Genomic DNA, 19835 nt, shown 5'->3' with positions numbered 1-19835 from the left:
CTCCACCTGGCGGGTCCGGGAGGCAGCCTTCGGTGGGTTCAGGGGCTACTGGCTCCAGGTCTAGGGTGAGAAACAGTTTCTGGCTGTTGGGAAAACCAGTTTCTCTGCTTGCTTGCTGTGAGCTATCTTCAACCTCCTCCTCCTCATGTTCCTCGTCCCCAAAACCTGCTTCCGTGTTGCCTCCCACTCCATTGACGGAGTCAAAGCACAGGGTTGGGGTAGTAGTGGCTGATCCCCCTAAAATGGCATGCAGCTCATCATAGAAACGGCATGTTTGGGACTCTGACCCGGAGCAGCCGTTCGCCTCTCTGGTTTTCTGGTAGGCTTGCCTCAGCTCCTTAAGTTTCATGCGGCACTGCTTCAGGTCCCTGTTATGGCCTCTGTCCTTCATGCCCCTGGAGTTTTTGACAAATGTTTTGGCATTTTGAAAACTGGAACAGAGTTCTGATAGCACGAATTCATCTCCCCATACAGCGATCAGATCCCATACCTCCGTTTGGTCCATGCTGGAACTGTTTTGCGATTCTGGGACTCCATCATGGTCACCTCTGCTGATGAGCTCTGCACTCACCTGCAGCTTGCCACGCTGGCCAAACAGGAAATGAGATTCAAAATTTCGCGGGCCTTTTCCTGTCTTCCTGGCCAGTGCATCTGAGTTGAGAGTGCTGTCCAGAGCCGTCACAATGGAGCGCTCACAATGGAGTGCTCTGGGATAGCTCCCGGAGGCCAATACCATCGAATTGCGTCCACACTACCCCAAATTTGACCCAGCAAGGCCGATTTCAGTGCTAATCCCCTTGTCACGGGTGGAGTAAAGAAATCGATTTTAAGAGCCATTTAAGTCGAAAAAAAGGGCTTCATTGTGTGGATGGGTGCAGGGTTAAATCGATTTAACGCTGTTAAATTCAACCTCAACTGCTAGTGTCAACCAGGCCCAAGAGTAAGAGAGTCAGTTTCAGACTAACACAAAAAATGACATTGCTGCCCCCATCTTCTTCTTGCACTCCCAGATGTGCATACCATGATAGTGACAATTTGAGAGAGATGTTCTTTCTGAGAACAAACACTGACCTTCCTCAGAATCCTCCCCATATTGTTCCAGTTCAACTCATTCCCAAGAGAGGCCTGTAAAGGTCAGCTCTGGGTGTGAACTTCCCTGTAGTAAGGGGATTTCAGCTCCACTATTCCCATTTAGTTCCATATCTCTAAATAATACCTTTGTTGCACAAAATGATCTGTTCGTGCTGAAACGCACGAAGCTGCGTTGTATATCACATTCCGTCTAGACAGGACGTATTGTACTGTCTGAAGAGCACCACCTGCCTGAAAAAGAAATCAGGGCTTTTTGGTGCGTTTTTTCTTTGGAACTATGCTACTCTCTCAAACCTAGTTGATTTGTGTAGCCACTTAATCATAAGAGCATGCTTTTTTCATCATTATTGTTAGAGAAATGCCAAGTGGTTTTGTAGCAATTCAACATGGAACAAATACAGCAAATTTAGCTAATCTCTGTATTCAGCCTTGGAAAATTGCACTGGAAATTTACTGGCCCAGATACAACCTCTACTTGCCTGCTTGTTACCATGGTGATTGATAATAATTATAACCAAATAGTGTTTTATGTACCCATTCAAAAAAAAGTATTCACCCCAGGCAAGTGAATGACTAGCAACTTGCAAGGCAGATGTAATCACTCAAAAATGGTACATAATCCAAGACTCCACTCAGCATAAACAGCATCAGATCCTGCCCAGTAGCTTGAGATGTTTATTCTAAAGCCAAGGACATTTTAATTAGGACACTTTTAGGTTTTTGTGCTTATTAACTGGTGACATATTTTAAGGGTTAATTATAAAAAACAAACCTCTGTTGTTACAGTATGTTAAACCTGACATAGTCTTTCTACCTACAAGATAAAATTAGGTAGGATCAGAATTTTGAATTATTCATGACTTTTTCTAACCAATTTTTCCTCCTCTCCTCCTCCTTTGTTTAGTATCAAATCTTCTTTGCGTTCCTTTCACTCAAGATGAAAGCATTATTAAGTCTAGGAAGTGAAACATCCCAAAGACATGTAGTTCAGTGAAATCCTTGTCCTGTAATCCTAACATTCTATTCAGTGCCAGTATTCAATATCCTCCTTCCTATATAAGCGCCACAATATATCAGCAGTTGATGAGATTTATTTGTTATACTCCTGCTTTCCTTCTTCATGAAAACCTTAATCCATTCTTTTACTCCCTTAGGAGCCACATTGATGTGGGTGATTGGTTCTGCTATGCTTGCTAATCCAGCAACTCTTCTCTTCATTCAAATTGCTGTAATGTTTGCCGAGGGGATATGCTTGTTTAGGGTTAGGCTAGCACATGTGCCGAGTTTTAAAAGCATTATTAATATCTAATTATAATCTGACATGCTTGGGTAATGTCTGAATATAAATATTAGCAGGGTTTCTTCTGGAAACTGCTTTGTAAACTAATGCTTGAATTAAGCAGTTTGGCCGTTTTTTAGGGCAATCGGAATTATTTCTGGCAATTAATGGAGACAGGCTACTCGACTAGATGGACCTCGGGTCTGCCGGCTGGGAGAAAGGGAAGTGCAGTGGGGAAGGGGCTGATGGGACTTGTAGTGCCCTGCTTTGCAGCGCCATCATCCTATGTTTCCTAGTTGCTACATTCCTGTTGACTTCACTGGAAGCCCCGTGCATGAGTTCAAGGGAAAAATATGGCTTTTAGTGCCATGGTGTTGTCTCTTCAGAAATATACACATTTCTAGTCAGAAAAAAGAAAGCCTCAATTATTACTGAGACTAAAAGGTCAAAAGAATGTTGCTCTTGGTTTACAAGTGTAAAATCCTTTGCCTCTAACCTTTCAAAAGTAAATCACCTCTGTTAATGTAAAATTCAAAATACAGAGAATTTAGTATGCAAATAGCATGTATGCCAAATGCATCTAAGGGGAGCATGCATATTTCCATAGAAAACAAATGTGAGTGCAGAAAAGCAAATGTTTTCTACCAATAGAGCGTATACACAGTTCTCAAGAGGATCTGTCTAGCAATTTATTTTCAAATTGTTGGAAGTATGCAAATTCCTCAGAATTAAACGTGAAGTTAAAAGAAATGGCTTCTATTAAGGACAAGGCAGTCCAAAGAGGCAACTGGGAATTTAATAATTCAATCAAGTATTGTAACCAGCCCAGCAGTATATCTAAAGGCATCGACTCAAATGTCCGTTGAGCTTATCAAGGAGATAAGTGGCATTTTTGGAAAGATGTCTTCTAGAGTGTTGCATTTGGATCCTTTATCTGTCATTCATACAGAAGCCGGAGAGTTGTGATAATGTGGCATGCGGGATAGTTCCATTTAACAGCTGAGTCTACTCTGAAAAGGGTATGTTTAAAAGTGGCACCTTCTTACTCAACAGAGCTGCTCCCTGTGTGTAGTCAGTGCTACAGCTGATTTGTATAGCAACAAATATAAGTGGTGACTACTTGTTACTCCTGTTAGCACAACAAAACTAAAGGAGAGTGAGCTTGAATCTATCCTGTCTCATGCATAACCAGCAGGATGAACTCACTTGTAATTTCAGGATCAAATCCTTCCTGAAGACTATAGGGTTGCACTGCTGTGGCTGAGGTTATAATCTGAAGACAATGGGATTGCAGAGATGGAATTGCAAAGTTACAATCTGACCTGCACAATTTTTATTACTGGTGATTCCACATGGGCGTAGGTGCTGGAATAGGGGTGCTGCCACAAAAGTGGTTTCCATTATATCCTATGCTTACAGTTTGGTTCAATGGCTCTCAGTACCCCCACTATAAAAATTGTTTCAGCACCTCTGAACATGGAGAGTGCTTTTCTTCCTTTCTCGGCATGCGCCAAGTGGTATCAGGGCTGGCTTGTGCGTCTGGCTTGCCAGACAGGGGTAGGACCTAGTAACCCTCCTTTTTTCCCTACATATCACAACCCTTCAGCTTATGGTGCATTTCCTATTGTTTTCTTGTGTACCACACTGTCTGCCAAACTGCTCCACTTGCACATAGGGGTGCCTGCATGGGGCTTTTTTATCTGGCTGCATCCTCTTTGTCCCCTGTGCATCACCAGAATTCAGACCTAGACATACAGGGCCAGTTCTCGCCTTGTCTTTGCTTGCACAACTGCAGTGGGAGTTGGGGGTTCTCAGCACCTCTGAAAATTGGGCCACCTTTACTTAGGTGATTAAATATAACCTTAGGAGCCTAACTGTAGGCACCCAATGTTGCAATGTCAGGACCAGCTTTCCCAAAGACACGTAGACATGTAGCAGGAAGCCCCTCGGTTTGATTTGTGCCCTGCTGTGGTATAATTGTGATAGTGACATTTTAATCAGCACAAAGTCAGCTGATGGATTGTTTCACGTATCCCTAATGTTCTCCACAAACGAGGAGCAAAGTAAACAGTAGCCAACTAAAAAGTGTGTCAGGAAATAGAGTGTTACCTATTTACTGAGCAGATATAATTAAGCGGATACCAAAGTTTGACAGGGGAGATGCTATGAAAGCCAAGGTGATTTTGCCAGAGTTAGGATTCCCCATTGCACTCTGGGTGTGCTTGGCTCTCGTTTATGGTGGTAGGGCTTTGCCCTTGCGTGTTCCCCTGGTGAAAGAGAGAATCTTAAGCCTCACTGGCAAAACTCAGCTGTTGCAGCATCTCAAACCACTCTGCCCATGAGCTCCTGGGGGCCTTCTTTGGCTGCATGGCTTTCCCTTCCCCCTTTGCCAGTCTTTGCTTTTCTCCTCTGTTTCCCTTCCTGATTGTAACTGATGCTGAGCATTGATAATGATGGTGGCAAAACTTCCTTACCTTACCTCTCTCACACCTGCGTTCCCCTTTCCCACAAATAAGGTACCAAGTTTGTCACTTTATAACAACTGCAGAGGTTCCAGACTACCAGCAGCAGCTTGCTGTTGTCTGAGAACAGAGTGGGTATAGTACAGGCAAGGGAAATATGAACATGCTCACCTTTTACTCACAGAAATGACTGCACTGAAAAAACGCACAACCAGGATCTTTGTATGACTAGTGGTCACTCAAACAGCAGATGGCAAATATTGTTCCTGTCTAGTCTAGCAAGAAATAACACCAAGAAATCTAATAAAATGAAGCTGGCTGAAATCAGGTGGAGAAGAACAGTTGTTTGATAAAATTTTCCTATGACAATTTTTTTCTTTGAAGAAGTGAAATAATTCATTCTAAGACTGGAATCCATAAATAACTGCTGGTTAAAAAATTATTTCCCATGTTCAGTCAGCAATGTACTTATCCATTTATGATACATTTGTCTGTGCTACCGTTAAGCCTCTGGAGGCCATTGGTCCAATTCTGCTTTCCTTATTTCTGACAGTTCCTACTGACCATTTTGAACTGGACTCCTCAGTGGCTACACAGGCCACATGATCCTACTGTGGCCTCATCTCTTCTTGAGCTCTCAATTATATTCTGTCTAGTAACCTGCTGGTTCTGCAATTCCCATCTGCTCTGCACCCCACTTGGTCAGAGAATTCCTACCTCTCCCCAGTTAGCTGCTTGGATGCAGGGGTTAGTGGAGATGAAGGGGAGATTGATGATAGAGACAGAGCTGGTTGGAGGACTTTCACATAAGGGCCTCACAAAAGCTTCAGGTAGCCACGAGCTAGGTCCCAGTTGCACGAATTATTAATAAACCAAGTAGTGGGCATAGGGGTGACTAGATAGCAAGTGTGAAAAATCGGGACTGGGGTGGGAGGCAATAGGTGCCTAAAAAGACAAAACCCTGAATATTGGGACTGTCCCTATAAAATCAGGACATCTGGTCACCCTAAGTGGACCCAATTCAGCCTCCAATGAAGACAATGAGATTTTGCCATTAATTTGAATGGAAGTGGGTCCTGTGTTCCTAAAATGTTCATGGTTTTTGGTTTTTTCCTTATGCTTGTTGAGACTCATTCTCTTACATTAAGTGATACATGTTGTTTCTTCTACACACAGGTTGTAATCCTTGGTAAACATTCCAGAGGTTATCACTACATGCTAGCTAACCTGGTAAGAACTTTTTCATCAGCAGAAGTATAACTAAGTTTTAGAGGGTAATATATTCTATTTAGGTTGTGTCAGCTTTAATCAGCTAAGAAGGTAATGCATGAAGGAGTGCCTGGATTTTGAGAAATGACTTCAGTAAATACTAGAACTGGTATGTAATAGTAATTTCTACTCAATTACACAGTCTTTGTTTTGTCTAAGAAGTTCATATCCTTTACTAATTTAAAAATAACAATTCAATTATATGTTCTCCACTAATTTATATCTCTTAAATAACTCACTAGATAATACTAATCTTCTGTATAACAGATTTTAAATTTAAACACTATAAAAATAATTACATTTTATTTGTACATAATACAAGTGATATAAAGAACCAAATTAAAATTTGTAATTCCATCTAGTAAAGTAGCCAGGCTATTTAACAACTTATCAGCTTTATATAGGTAGAACCTCATTGCAGAGTTAGTACTTTATACATATTCATTGACCAGGCAGAGGACGGTATATTTTTATCCATATTAAAAATCCACTTCTCCACACTCTATAACTGACTTTTCAGATATTTCTTTGATATTTTTGAAAAGCCATCAGCTAGACATGCTGTAGAAAAGGGTTATAATGTAGTTGATCCTGCAGAAAGAGTCATTTTTAGCTTCTATGTGTGGAAAATGTTCTTCTAAAGTCATATCACACTTTCTAGTTAGTAATCCTACTTTGTAGAAGAGTCTTTATAATGATTTTTTCTGTGTATGATTAAAGCAGGTTAGATGAATTTTAAAATGCCATTTTCATTATAAATACTGTGCGGCTTTAAAATGTGTCATTGTGCATTATGGAACTGATCCTATTCACACTGACTACAGTGTACATTGCATAAACCAAAAAACAGTGGGCTTAAATTGCTACTACCTTGTGCCACGCATAGCCTTTACACTTCTGCAAGGTGACTGCAAACGCTACCCAATCAACTTGCTTTCTATATCCACTTTGCGCAGGAGTAAATGACAATATGAGGCATAGGGCAGTGGAGACTCAGGCCCACAAGGCTTGAAAGTGAAACATTAAGGTAAATATTGTGATAATTAACACTGCACTGTCTGGTGTGAGAATCATGCTTTGCCACAACACAGCAGTGAGAACAACAAGAGGCATCAAGGAGCCTCTGAGTCACAGAGCTTCTTGGCACTCTCTCGTAAAAAAGGGGGACTGTTAAGCATTTCCTGCTCTGCTGGCTGGTGCAAAGGAGGTATTGGAGCCAGGCCCCAACTTTCTCCCCCTCTTTTGGTGTGGTTTGCACCTTAAGGGTGTTAATAGTGGCTGACTCTTCAGCAGAAGCATCAAGGAGGCTCCTTGCACCCCATCTCCCCTTTACCCCCAACCTTTAACACATGCACAAGGTGCAAGAACCAGCTATAGCAACCTGCATGGAACTTGGAGGGAGGAGTACAGGTTGCAGAAGGAAAGAGTTTGGAAGAGGCACTGAGAAGCTATTGGGAATGCACGTAGCTAGAATGCTACCTGCAGATGCAGCATCTCTGTAAATAGTTCTCTTAAGGAAGAGGTAGTTTAGTTTTACAATCATGGAATCCTTTCACATTATTATCCAGCATGCAGTATATGAAATACCAGTTATCATCTGATGCTACATATTTTAACAAAAGAGTCTGAGTAATTCATTAATCCATATACCAATCAGTCCTCTTCTTCTGAGCTTTATGTGTAATATTGTGTACCCTTTTTGATGTGTTTTGGATCACATGGAAACTTTGCCACACTGGAACAAGCCAGTGTTCCATCACAAAGGTCTGGAATCCATGTGTTTCCAAATTCCATTTTATTCCAGTACTACAATCTACTGCTGCAAGAGATTGTCCCCTAGACAGGGTATCTTCTACTAGCGGCAGGGAACTTTCATCAGTTTCTTTTGTGCTAAACTAGCCAAAGATTAAAAAATAGCATCTTATCAGAATGTTTGTCTTTAAAACTGAGCCAAGTTGCAGACACTTCGTATGACACTGATTCTTGTTTTCTGCACATATTCTTCCAGGGTTTTACAGATATTATGCTGGAGAGAGTAATGCATGGAGGCGCCAATGTTACTGGATTTCAGATTGTTAACAATGAAAACCCAATGGTTCAACAGTTTCTACAACGCTGGATTAGACTGGATGAAAGGGAATTCCCTGAAGCCAAGAACTCTCCATTAAAGGTAAAATTTTGTTGACAGTGATGGAAGCCTTTTGCATTGTGTTCAGCAAAAATCAGATTCATTTTTAAATATATACGTGTATGGATTTTCTCTGCTCAGAATGAGTCAGAACACTCACTGCCAGACAAAAAGAGAGAGAGATTGTTAGCTGGAAACATGAAATAAACACATAATGGTGGACTCTGAGGCAAAGAGCCCCATCCTGCAGTCATTCCACATGTAACACTGCCACTGACCTCTGTTAGAGAGGACTGAAAAATATCCCTTTATTGTATGGAAGTATAGATTTGGGTCCAAACTACGTAGCACTGGGCAATTCCAGCTGCAGAATGATGTAGGATTGGATTCACGATGGGGCCACCATGAACCCCTCCCAATATTCCCATTAGGGAATGGAGCCCCAATAACTCCATACAGCCAATTGCCCTTATAAGGAAATACACTGTTATGCATGCTAGGCTATTAGACGTCTATGAACCATTTTCTTTGTATGTTTTTACCTGCTGTGTTGAGGCACATAATATAAACATGAACATGATTGTACATAAATATATCTATGCACAGGCTGAGGTGGGTAGGAGCCTGTTTTTACATTGTCTACACACTTATCTTCAATTATGTCTCACCCAGTGAGAGGTGTTTCTCCTCAGGAACGAACATTTGCAATGAGCATTTGCCATGTCTTTTTTATTTTCCTTTCGCCTTATGTAAAGGACTGTTTAACATCCCGTCTTTACTGATGGTTGACTCCTCAAGCAAGCGCACAACTTGTGTGATGCTGTTAACTTGACGCCATTTGTGTTTAAGATGCCTTAGTTGTTGCTATTGCTCTACTGTGGAATCTCATACACAAGTGATCTTAATAGCTGCCCAGGTATCTTCTACAACAAAATCCTTCTTCATGGTTGTCAGAAGAACTCAATAACACCATTTCTTCCAATTCTTCATTGTGCAGCTAATGTTTGTCTTGGCAAAGTATCTACAAACAACAGTCAGTAAAGAACCACGTGCCACGAACTGACAGTGCTGTCACAGATCAGAGAGTTCTTACAGATGCAATGCAGGCTACCCACTGAACGCATGGTTATTTAGCACCTAGTCAAACCAGCAGCAGTGCAAGTAGAATCCATTTCTTACCCGTACCGGGGGTCACCAGCTAAGGGGGGGCACATGACTTCCTCATATCGCCCTCCATGTGACTCCTCGCCCGCAGCCTGGGGCCCCCACGCTCTCCCCATCCCCGCCCCATGAGCCATCCCACATTACCTGAGGGGGGGCTCTGTCCTCCTCCTGCTGCGCCAAAGACTTCGGAACCACAGCGGGGAAAGGAGCAGAACGTGGTCAGTCCCACCCCAGCAGCTCCTCAAGCATGGCTCCACCATTCCCAGCCCCGCCCCCGGCCCTTCCACACAGCTGCGCCTCCTCTGCAGGAGGACAGGGCTGGGAGGGATGGGGTTGGGGGCGGTACAGCTGCCCGAGGGGCTGCCAGCTCCTCCTGTGTCTTCACGGTACGCCGTACCGGCTATAAATATCTTGCTGGTACGGCGTACCAGACCGTACCGCCGTACTTGCACTGCTGCGTATCAGTTGATTTTGGGATACAAAGCCAGTCAAAACCAAAGGTAGACTTCCAGCTGAGCACTGCATTGTTAGTGAGCATAAAAGGTACAGGAGACGCAGCTTGCTATTGCACGTGTCTGGATAAGCGGGGTGTCTTCAGTTTAACAACTTGTGTCCATAGCTAGATGGGGTGATATTGCACCCTGTTGAATAAGGTCTAGTAGAGCATGAGGGGTAGTAAAAAGCATTATAGTTCCTCTAAGGTATATTTGCTACTGGGTTGTTGACTACCCAGTGCCACTTGGATGTGAAGTGCAATCTGCTTCATGATGACTTGGAACCATAGCCATGGTAGTTTTGGCTGTCAAAGAATCGGAATGATTCCCCCTTTACCACAGACCTGCTGGGGCACATTACGGTTTTCACCCTTTTTACCGATGTATCAGGAAACCTCCATCCACTATTTCCCCCCCTAAACATGTACGGCACTTCTGGACACATCACCGATTGATCCCCTTCGTTCTCCATGTTACCATGTCCCTTCAGCAGGCCTGGCAGAGTTGTCTAGGTGGGGTAAGCTGGAGAAAGCCCCATACAGATTCCTGGGGGGTTCCAGGACATAGCTATACAGCATGTCTTACATGTGCTAAAACTCACCCTCGTCTAATGGACTAAAAAGGGTATTGCTAGTAACAGAATCACAACCTGTTAATACCCCTCCCTGATTTTCTCTGTCTCTTCGTTTTCTTCCCCATCTGTAAAATGGAGGTGATGATATTGACTTACCTCCCCAGCAGAGGGTTTTGTTAGGGTTCATCAGTCAATGTTTGAAATCATAAAGGGCTAAACGAAGTACTTAGTATTATCATCATGCTCTTCCTTTCTCCCTTTCTCTTCCTCTTCTCCCTCCTCCTCCAATGGTTAGGCCTCCTCTACTGTGCCTACTGACATAGGTGAAAGGGGGAACTCCTCCAGTTCCAGAAGAGTCAGTGGGTGACAGACGAGGATGGTCCCACCAGTACTTATTCAGTGCAATGTAGCACAATTGGACCAACAGAGGAGGCCTCAAAGTCTGTCACTTCAAAGCAAATCTCCTTCGGGGAAGCTCATCCCCACACCTATACTAACCTTATAGGAGGGATGCTAAATCTGTCTACCAGCCATCTCATAGCTGAAGCTGTTCTTCTGTCTTCTCCTTAATTTTTACAAGGAAAGAAATTTCTTATTCCTTTACTGCATTTTATATTAATGAAATGGACACTTCTTCCCTAAGAAACCTAATGATCTCTGCTGTTTTACCAGCTCCATCTAACCATTTCATTCCAAGCTGACACCAAACTACTCGAAGATACACCCCAACGACAGGATTTCGCCTATCATGAAGGGCCCCTGCATGCCTCTATCTGACACAGACACACTACCACTGAAGAGTCCATGGGGGGTAGCTAGCCAGTGTCCCATAAAACAGGGCTAACCCTGATGTCCCCTATTAATTACAGAGCCAGGAGCACCTGTCACTTTAGAGGAGCTTACTGGAAGATACAGGAGTAAAGGGAAGTATCATACTAGTCTTAAAGCTCAGAAATATATGATGTTACCCTAGGCATATTTTAATCCAGTCAAAAGCAATTTACATTGGGGAAAAAGTTATTCTCTATCCTTTAAAAATAATCTTAGATGGCAAAACACAGAGATTGCATTACCTTTGTACAAATGTACTGCTCATTATAGAAACTTACACAGTATTCATCAATCAGTCAAAAAGCATACTTAAAAAATGGATGTACAATATTTTTGATTAGGGAATAAAATTACCTAGAGATTAAAGCCCTGATGTTTAATTTATTCTGTATTTTATCAGCCTTTCCCTTCTCTCCCTCTCTGTCTTTTCTTTTTCTTTGCCTGCTCATGCATTTGTAAGTAGAATTTGAATAAAGCAGAAAATTAGATAGCTCTTTTGGCATAACTTGGAAGGGACTGCATTTGGGTTACCGGCAATTGATCCAGTCTACTGAAAAAAATTATCACCATGCAGGCTTTATGTAGTGTTAGATTGGAAAGCTATTACAAGATTTTTTTCATGCAAGAATAAATATCTTTTTAAAATATCTGAATTCTGTGTTGTTATGTGGAAAGTGTTGTGTAATATTTGTTAATGTATGAGAGAGAGCGAGAGCACTGCAATGCCAGAACCACAGGAAAAAAAGGTAAGGTAGACAAGGATTGAAATAAGCAGCTGCATCCAGCTAATCACAGCTGTAAAGATGATCTCACCATGAAAAGGGCAAGGCAGTCAAGTGTTTATAAATAGGACCATAATTTAAAACTTGGGAAGAATGGCTGGCACAAAAAAACTTTTCCCTGGCACTAGTTGTGCTTTTTTTTTTTTTAATCAGGTGTGTTTCTCTGGATCTGCAGGCATAAACGCACACACCCCTTGCAGTTTTGTAAACGTTACCATATGTTTTACATGGTTATTATCAAAATGGGCAGCCTCCCACCATAAGAGCAAAAACATTTTTCAATGTAGTGGCCACCTGGGGTTTTATTCTCCCCTACAGGATAGAAGTAACTGCCATTGAAGTCAATAGGATTTACTCATGTCCTGTAGGAGAGCAGCTAAAAATGCTATTGAAATCCAAGATTCCATCCTTCCAACTAGTGCATGGGTAGTGTTTGTTTGTTTTCACACCTATGTAAGTCAAATGGGATGCAAGGGGGTCTAAATGATCACGCCGTAAGTAAGGTTTGCTAAGTACCAGGAGACAGGTGAGCATTCCGGAATGTGCATACATGCACTAGATTCTTTTTGGAAGTCAAATATTTCTCACTCATTTACATACAAATACTCTAGAGATAGGATGGGATCTAATGATGCAGCAGCGTCAAAATGAGGTCCTACAGATGTTTGCAAGATTCGATTTTTCAAGATTACAGTGGAACTCTATATACAGCATTTAAATGTAATGCTGATCCTGTGCACACAAGGTAGTCTAAATCCTATGCTCATCAGGAGTGCTTAGCCAGAAATTAATAGCTCGGTGTCCAGAGGTTGGGCCAGTCTCTAGCGAAGTACAGTTTTCATATGAATCAATGGATATGAAAAAATACAGACACGTCTCGTAAAGACATTTGTTGCTTATGAATTGGGCATGATATCAGATTTATAACCTAAGTAATGATTGTAGTTTTGTACAATATAAGGAAGTAGTGAGGGTGAGGTTGTTTTGGGGCTGGGTTTTTTGGTAAGAAAAGTAAACCAATTTGTGGCTGGTCATGGATCCTAGCTAACCAGAAACATGGGCCAGACAGAAACAATTAATGTTAATTTTAAATTACTCCTAGCTCTTTGAGTTGGTTAGCTCATTTTAAAAAAAAATCCAAGCAAAACTCAAATACGAGTTGTAAGTTGCAGTTGGTTACAACATGGCCTAGCATTGCATTATAGGTCTTCTTCATCAACCTGCTTTAGATAGGCAGCTCTCCAATTAAATCTAGTCAGTATGTTACAGAACTATAAACTATTTTTCTATATACTGTAGAAAATCATAACATTTTAAATTTCTTACTTGAAATATATGTAATTGTTAAATAACATGTGACATATGGGGGGGGCGGTGAAATTGTTGCTGCTCTAAAAACATTTTAATGGGGGAGAAATAATTGACCTTTATAAACCTGAGGCAATTTCCAGAGTGCAGTTTGTCACAATTATTTTATTTGCATCAATTTTAGTATACTTCTGCCCTGACCCATGATGCAATACTAGTCATAGCAGAGGCTTTCCGCTACCTCCGAAGACAGCGTGTTGATGTTTCCAGGAGAGGTAGTGCTGGAGACTGCCTAGCAAACCCTGCAGTGCCCTGGAGCCAAGGAATCGATATAGAAAGAGCACTGAAAATGGTAAGGGCAAACGTACCTAACCTATTGAACAGGAGTATCGCATTTTTACAACATATGTCTTTAAAACAACAACAAAGGCTGAGTATCTCCTGAGCACCATTTTTCAAGGGCACAATGAAGGAAGCAACTTTCAAAAGCTACCTGTAAATCTGCATGGGCAGCTTTGCAACAAATGCACTTGTAAGGACTCTGTCCGTGCCAAATGGAGCAGAACTCACATCCTTCTACTCCATAAGCACAAGGCCTTGGTGCTGAAGCTAACAATTACTATCCTGTACCTAGGCCAGTAAATAGGGTAATGACAAACACGAGAGTGGTCCGACATCCCATCCAATTAAGGGCCATGGTGACATATTCAGTGTGTTACACATGTGCCCTCTTCCCCAGGGCCAAAAATTTGTCTTCTAGAATTCAGTGTTCATAGGAATTAAAACGCGACAACTGGGCATCAACTGTAATAGCTAGCCAATGTGACACAGTGCCCACTGTACTGTATACTAGCATCTCTGCAAATGGTGGTGTTAAAAGCTTTGCGAACATATTCTGAGGCTAGGATATAGGCTGACCTATTTTGAGGTCAAAAATGTGGCCCAAAATAAAACAGAACTGGGTGAACAGTTTATCCTCAGGCGGTGTATTGTAAACCACATGTATAGTATGAGCATATGTACCTGTGTATGTTTATCTATATATCACACCAGTCAAAAACCAGCTTCTGTTTTTTTCCTAAAAGTGCACAAACAGTATGATCGACTATGTTAACAGATTGCAGGATTTCTGCATCAGCCTGAACCTTAGCCCTGCATTTTGCCTCACACCTGCTCTCTGAACCCTAACATAACCCTATTTCCAACTTGATTACTGCCTGTTTGGCCAATCCATAGTGCTAACCATTAGTTATTGCATCAGATCTAGTATTGATCAAATCCCTGTGGTTTTGTTTGTCTTTCTTTCCCTTTTGTATTGAACTGATTTGGGGGCATAGAAGTGAATGAAAACCTACCAGATACATAGGATCTGATTTTGCTCAGACTTGGACCAGTAGAAATCAGGAATAACTGCACTGGTTTCAATGAAGTTACACTGATGTAAGACTGAAGTGAGTAAGATTGGAATTAAGGCCGCATGATATAAAAAGGACCCCTAGATTAATCTTCATTCACTTGGCTTAATTATTGCTTTTTCAAATTTGCCAAATTGGAAGCATCAGATCAAAAGGGTAATTCCCTCTCTCATAGAATGAGAGACATGGTTCAGTCTCTCCCTGTCAGAACACTTCTTATATCACTGAGTCAGTTCCCTAACAAATGCCCTAACTGTAGGTTCATTAATGTAGCATTACACACTTTTGAAGATAAGTTAATTAATTTCAACCTTCATAACAGTTAAAAGATTTGTAGTGTCAGTTAGAACTTAATTAGAAGTGATACCTAAACCCTTCAAAAGAGATCCCAAAGTGCTTACATCCACAGGGCTCGAATGGGAATACAAACAGTGCAACAAGACACACCCTGCTTGAAAGAGGTAAAAATATCCAAATGTTGGTTGGTAAAAGGCTGCCACTTTAATAAAAGATTCATAAGATACAGAGCCAATTTCATGATTGAGGCAGGCACAGGATATTGAATTACATCAGGGTGATTTCAGCCCATTATATTTAAACATTCTAACATAAGTTGAAGAGGTTTATCCGTCTATCTCAACAGCCCCACTCAGTACCCACTCAGTGCAAGATCATCACACATCCCTGATTCCTACCAGAACCCACACTGTGAAATATGTTCTTTTTCCTGTTTAGATGGTGATCTTGTACCTTTGCTTCAGGAAGTTATGACTTCCAATTAATAATATTTTCTACCTACATCAGCCATGGAACACCTGAAAAAAAAAAAGAATATTCAGTACAAGAAATCGGCAAACAACCACTCCAAGCGTCCTACAAATAACTGATCTAAGCATCAGACTCAAAGTCAAACTGCAGTCACCTTGCCAACAAAAGGCAGATTGGTATTACCTGATTCTGCATCCTTATATCTTTGAAAAACTATTCAAGTCTGTATTTCCTCCCCTGAATTTGAACCTAAAGTGTCCGATAAGTGGACAACAACTGACCTGAACATTAAAGGAACTGGCACATGAAATTGCAAGCCCAACAGCAAGGATTTCTAATGAATCCGTAAACTTGGAGTTCATACCCTATGACTGGAGAATTGCTCATATAGTACCTATTTTTAAGAAAGGGTTGCGGGGGGGGGAAGTGATCTGGGAAACTACAGGCCCAATAGTTTGATCTCAATTGTATGCAAGGTCTTGGAACAAATTTTGAAAGAGAAAGTGGTTAAGGCATAGAGGTAAAAGGTAATTGGGAGAAAATACAACATGGTTTTACAAAATGCAGATCGTGCCAGACCAACTGGATCTCTTTCTTTGTGAAGATAACTGATTTTTTAGACAAAGTGCAGTAGATCTAATCTATCTGGATTTCAATAAAGCACAGTTCCACATGAGAAATTATTAGTTAAATTGTAGAAGATGGGGATTAAGATGAGAAGTGAAGGGTGGATAAGAAACTGGTTAAAGGGGAGACTACAATGGGTCATATTAAAAAGTGAAATGTCAGGCTGGAGGGAGGTTACTTGTGGAGTTCCTCAGGGACTGGTCTTGGTACCAATCTTATTTAACATTCAAAAAGTGGGAGTGTGCTAAAAAAATTTGCAGATGACAAAAAGTTGGATGGTATTGCCAATATAGAGGAGGACCGGAATATCATAGAAGATCTGAATAACCTTGAAAACTGCAGTAATAGAAATGGGATGAAATTGAATAGTGCAAAATGCTATGTCATCAGTTGGAAGCAACAGACGAGGAGAAAGACCTGGATGTTTTAATCACAGGATGACTATGAGCTGCCAATGTGATGCAGCCATAAAAAGGCTAATGCAATCCTAGAATGCATCAGGCAAGGTGTATCCAGTAGAAATAAGGAAGTGTTATTGCCATTATACAAGGTCCTGGTGAGACCTCATCTGGAATACTGTGTGCAATTCTGATCTCTCATGTTTAAGACAGATGAATTCAGACTGGGACAGATGCAAAGAAGGGCTAATAGGATGATCGGAGGAATGGAAAACCTACCGTACGAGAGGAGACTCAAGGAGCTTGGCTTGTTTAGCCTAAGCAAACAAAGGCTGAGAGGATATATGATTGCTTTATATAAATACATAAGAGGGACAAATACCAGAGAGGAAGAGCAGTTAAGTGCCAATATGGACACAAGAACAAATGGCTATAAACTGGCCATCAACAAGTTTAGGCTTCAAATTAAATGAAGCTTTCCAACCATCAGAGGAGTGAAGTTCTGGAACAGCCTCCCAAGGGGAGCAGTGGGGGCAAAAAACCCTAACTGGTTTCAAGACTGAGCTTGATGAATTTATGGAGACACTGCGTATGATGACGTTTGGCCCATCTGCAACTGCTAGTAGCAAAAGTCCCCAGTGGCTGGAGATGGAACACTAGATGGGGAGGGCTCTGAGTTAGTACAGAGAATTCTTTCCCAGGGGTCTGGCTGGTAGGTCTTGCCAACAAGCTCAGGGTTCAACCAATCACAGTATTTGGGGTTGGGAAGGAATGGCCCGCCACGTCAAATTGGCAGAGACGCTGGGGGGTTTTCACCTTCCTCTGCAGCATGGTGCATGGGTCTTTTGTTGGTATAAACTAGAATAAATAGTGGATTCTCTGTAACTGTAAGTCTTTAAATCATGAATTCAGTAACTCAGCCGGACGTTACAGGTCTATTACAGGAGAGGTGAGGTTCTGCTGCCTGCGATGTGCAGGAGGTCAAACTAGATGACCTCAATAGTCCCATCCGGCCTTAAAGTTTAGGTGTTATAAATAATCACTTCATTTGTGATTGCCTCCACATTCCTCTGATCACAGAAGCACCCAGCTTTCTTGTTTCTCCTTCTCCTACCTGTAACAAGGCCTGATCCTGCAAAGTGCTGGGCACCCTCCATTCCCATATAAGTAAAAAAACCAACAAACAAAATCTGAAGTTAGTGGGGATCAAGTGCACAGTAGCTACTCTGATTACCTTCCCTCCAGACATATTGTTCTACAAACACAGACCATAGCTTCTTGCTACTGAGAAAGTGACACCAGAGCCTATTTAATCCTTATGGATTAGATGTATCCTCAGCAGATGGATTATCAACATTTTGAGCAAACATAAACCTTAATGTTTTCCTAAACTTGAAATGGATTTACTCTGGCCCTGATTCAGGAAAGAACATAGAACACTGAGAATGGCCATACTGGGTCGGACCAATGGCCCATCTAGCCGAGTTTATGGTCTTCTGACAGTGGCCAGTACCAGATACTTTAGAAGGAATGAACAGAACAGGGTAGTTATTGCGTAATCCATCCTCTGTCATTCAGTCCCATCTTCTGGTAGTGAGAGGTTTAAGGTCACCCAAAGCATGGGATTGCGTTCCCTGACTATCGTGGCTAATAGCCATTGATTGACCTATCCTCCATGACTTTAAGCACATGACATTAACTTTAAGCACATGCTTAAGTCCCATTTAAACCAATGGAATTAGCATATGCCTGAAGTTAAACTCATGCTGAATAGGCCTGGATGGGTGAATCAGGGCTTCTATAGTTTCTATGTTTGCAATAAAAGTTCAATAAAGTTTGGAATCATAATGAGTTGAGCTGAACCTAAGAAAGTCAAGGATCTTCTTCCAGTCCAATCAAATTACTCTAACATTGACTCACATCCACTACAGACACATAATTTACACTCTTTATATATCACCTCTGAATTTGGCCCACCGAATAAATCTGGGGCAAAGGGATTTTACTGTATTATGTGATCCATCCCTGTGCATCATGACAAGATCGATCGCATCATCTCAAAACCATCCTTGGCAGATCAGTGACCAGCTTTGAACATCTCGAGTGACTATGATTCCACAGCCTCCTTAGCAGATTGTTCTATCATCCAACTCTTATTACCGCTATAAAATTTTTCTAAAATTTAACATAAATTATCCCTACTGAAGTTTCTGACAGTTACCTCTACTGTCTTAGCTTGTCAGGATTGATAAGTGATGAATTGAAGTATCTCCTCCTTTAATACTAGGGGAACAAGAAAGATTTTTTTTTCCTTTGAAACAAAGTACTTCATACTTCCTTCAAAATTATTACTGTGAGTAAGTAATGGTAACAACTTACATTTATATAACATCATCCATCTAGACAAAGCTCAATCTCTTTACAAGGTATAGACATAATTCTGCCACTCTTCCTCTAATGAGGCTGGAGTCTGATACCTTCAATCATATTGACTTCATCAGGTCTAAATTGTGGAATAAGGTGCTACTCCGTGTAAGAATATCAGGATCTGGCCCTGCAGTATGTATCACTTGCACCCTAATTGTGAGGGTTTATGTGGCACTTCAGTGGTATATGCACCCTGTGTTGGCCCATTGAAAAGGAGTGAATTTCACCAAGTGTGAATAAACATGGCAGAATTGGACCTTGTATATAATATATATGCAGGATTCACTCAGCACTGAAATACAGCCTTCCTTGCAATGGAAGGTGGCAGCTCTGCATCAGCTTATAGGCAGTGAAGAATAATAATGTTTACAGCTGAAACTGGGAGAGCTGGGGAATTTTAGGTAGACAGAATGCAAATGTCCCTATTGGACGCTGGACAGGGCACAGGTATTAATGGAAATGCTCACAGAGATAGTAAATTCCTTCAGGACATAAAAGAGGGGGGGAAATAGAAATAATGTTCTATGTAACTGTTTTACTATTTCCCTGTTTAAGGTACAAGTCCAAGGAATGACTGGAAATATCCAGTTTGACACCTATGGACGCAGAACAAATTACACAATTGATGTGTATGAAACGAAAGCTACTGGATCACGGAAGGTAAGTTCTCAAAATATATATTCTCCTTGGGCTTCTTAAAAATATGTATCACCGCAAAGTCATGAAAACAAGCAATGTCATACAACTGTTGTGAAGACATAAAACCTGATAAATCCCCCTCCTACTACATTTATCTCTCCTCTTCCCTAATTCTTTA

At 41.4% G+C, this 19835-nt stretch overlaps 1 protein-coding gene across 7 annotated transcripts in view; it reads left to right on the top strand.

Moving 5' to 3' along the window:
- The window catches only part of GRIA3 (glutamate ionotropic receptor AMPA type subunit 3), a 222304-nt gene that overhangs the window by 106554 nt on the left and 95915 nt on the right, over positions 1 to 19835 (top strand). For all 7 annotated transcript variants that reach the window (XR_014712945.1, XM_084638760.1, XM_084638764.1 and 4 more), the window contains 4 exons: positions 6010 to 6063; positions 8111 to 8272; positions 13568 to 13735; positions 19574 to 19678. Coding sequence is in view for 6 of the 7 variants with exons in the window: in XM_084638760.1 (XP_084494886.1) it covers positions 6010 to 6063; positions 8111 to 8272; positions 13568 to 13735; positions 19574 to 19678 (489 nt within the window). In the remaining variant the exon portion in view is untranslated. The remainder of the gene's footprint in view (positions 1 to 6009; positions 6064 to 8110; positions 8273 to 13567; positions 13736 to 19573; positions 19679 to 19835) is intronic.

The sequence above is a fragment of the Lepidochelys olivacea genome (genome assembly GCF_965140295.1).
Source record: "Lepidochelys olivacea isolate rLepOli2 genome assembly, chromosome: 9".
NCBI classification, from domain to species: Eukaryota; Metazoa; Chordata; order Testudines; family Cheloniidae; genus Lepidochelys; species Lepidochelys olivacea.
Note: the sequence above shows the minus strand (reverse complement) of the source record. Positions and strands in the feature narration are given on the sequence as shown.